The following is a 1815-nucleotide window of genomic DNA, read 5'->3' on the forward strand; positions in this document are numbered from 1 at the left end:
CGAGTCTTAATTTCCCTGGAGGAGGAGGAGGAGGAGGAGGAGGAGGAGGAGGGGGATTGGTACAGCAGTGGGAGGCTGTGGCTCCAGCTGGATCCTGCCTGGATGCCGCACAGACACATCCCAGAGCCCCAAAAAAGCTGAATTTCCCCCAAACTGACAGCAGGAAGGGGCTGGAGCTGCCTCCACCCCCCACGGAGCTCCGGGAGGGATCCAGCAGCGGATCCAGCCCCAAACTCACCCCCAGATCCCCGCAGAGGCTTTACCTGGGAACCAGGGCTCTTCCCCCCGGTCCTGCCTGGCCCTAGAGCTGGGTGGGCAGCGGGTGCCCAAGGCAGAGCGGGGTTCTGTGGGATCCCTCTGCCTTTACCTGGGGTCGGATACCTTTGGGCTGAGCTCCGTCTTCACCAGGGTGAGGTATTTGTGCAGCTTCTGCCACAGGATGGGCCTGGGGAGGCTCCCGTTGGCGTGGATGGCGTGGACTCGGGCCATCTCCCGGGCCACCAGCCTGGCGTGGAGCACAGGAGAGGGGTGAGAGGTGATCCCAAATCCTTCAAATCCCTCCCAAAATCCCCAAAAGAGCTTTGGGACGTCTTGAGGGGGATTCTTTGAAAATCTTGTTTAAAAGCACGGGGTTGGCACAGCTGAACCCTCATTCCATGGCAGGGATCAGCCTCTGAAGCATTTCAGAGTTCACATTTTCAGGGCAAATTCAGCCCAAAACTGTGCTTCCCAAGAAATTCCAGCTTCCCAGGAAACTTCTCCTCGCCAAAACCCAATGCTTTAGAAATTTTCTAATTTTGATGATCCTGGCTGAAATTTGGCCCATTTATCCCCCAACACCACCCAGGCCTGGGCACACCAGTGACCCCCACCCATGGCAGCGAGGGGAGGGCTGGAAACATGGAACAAACCCCTGGAAAACCCCCAGGGGATGACACGGGGGTCCCACAAACCTGAAGATGTGGGGGTCCCGCACGTGGTCAGGCCCCAGCGCGATTCCTGGCAGGAATTGGTAGCAGAGCCCGTTCTGGAAGGCGCAGTAGAGGTCGGGGGCGCAGCCGTGGGCGCGCAGCACCTGGAAATTCCTCAGCTCCGTCTCCCTGTCCACCAGCAGCTCCGTCTTCCTGCCGTACACACGCACCAGCACCGCGTCCGCCATGCCCTCGTCCCTGTAGCAGGCCACCAGCTTGTTGGTGATGCCATCGGTGAAGAGCTGGGTGGGGACAAAGACGGCGCCGGTGACACCTGAACATCCCAGCTGGGAATGGGGGAACCCCTTCGCCTCCTTCCCAGTGGTGGAAAAACCTCGTGGCAAGGGCAGGAACGGGGAAAAGGAGTGAGGTGGCACAGCCAGGAAGGCTCTTGGGGGAGAGGACAGGAGTTTGCAAGGCCTCGAGGCTCTGTGCAGGCAGCCATGGGCAGAGCCACGCTGGTGGTTTGGGTGGAAATCCTGCTGCTTTCCACCTGGGAGCCCAGGGATAGCCCAGGGATAGCCCAGGGATAACCTCGTGGCAAGGGCAGGAACGGGGAAAAGGAGTGAGGTGGCACAGCCAGGAAGGCTCTTGGGGGAGAGGACAGGAGTTTGCAAGGCCTCGAGGCTCTGTGCAGGCAGCCATGGGCAGAGCCACGCTGGTGGTTTGGGTGGAAATCCTGCTGCTTTCCACCTGGGAGCCCAGGGATAGCCCAGGGATAGCCCAGGGATAGCCCAGGGATAGCTCAGGGATAGCCCAGGGATAGCCCAGGGATAGCCCAGGGATAGCCCAGGGATAGCCCAGGGATAGCCCAGGGATAGCCCAGGGATAGCCCAGGGATAGC

The 1815-nt window shown here is 60.6% G+C and overlaps 1 protein-coding gene across 1 annotated transcript in view; it reads right to left on the bottom strand.

Moving 5' to 3' along the window:
* ETNK2 (ethanolamine kinase 2) overlaps positions 1-1464 on the bottom strand; it is a 4320-nt gene extending 2856 nt beyond the window's left edge. Inside the window, exons 1-2 of the mRNA XM_017727157.1 lie at positions 954-1464; positions 368-505 (exon numbers count right to left, since the gene is read on the bottom strand). Coding sequence (XP_017582646.1) covers positions 368-505; positions 954-1159 — 344 coding nt within the window. The 5' untranslated portion in view covers positions 1160-1464. The remainder of the gene's footprint in view (positions 1-367; positions 506-953) is intronic.
* Between the last annotated feature and the right edge of the window lie 351 nt (positions 1465-1815).

The sequence above is a fragment of the Corvus brachyrhynchos genome, unplaced genomic scaffold, assembly GCF_000691975.1.
Source record: "Corvus brachyrhynchos isolate BGI_N302 unplaced genomic scaffold, ASM69197v1 scaffold72, whole genome shotgun sequence".
In the NCBI taxonomy this organism is placed as follows: domain Eukaryota; kingdom Metazoa; phylum Chordata; class Aves; order Passeriformes; family Corvidae; genus Corvus; species Corvus brachyrhynchos.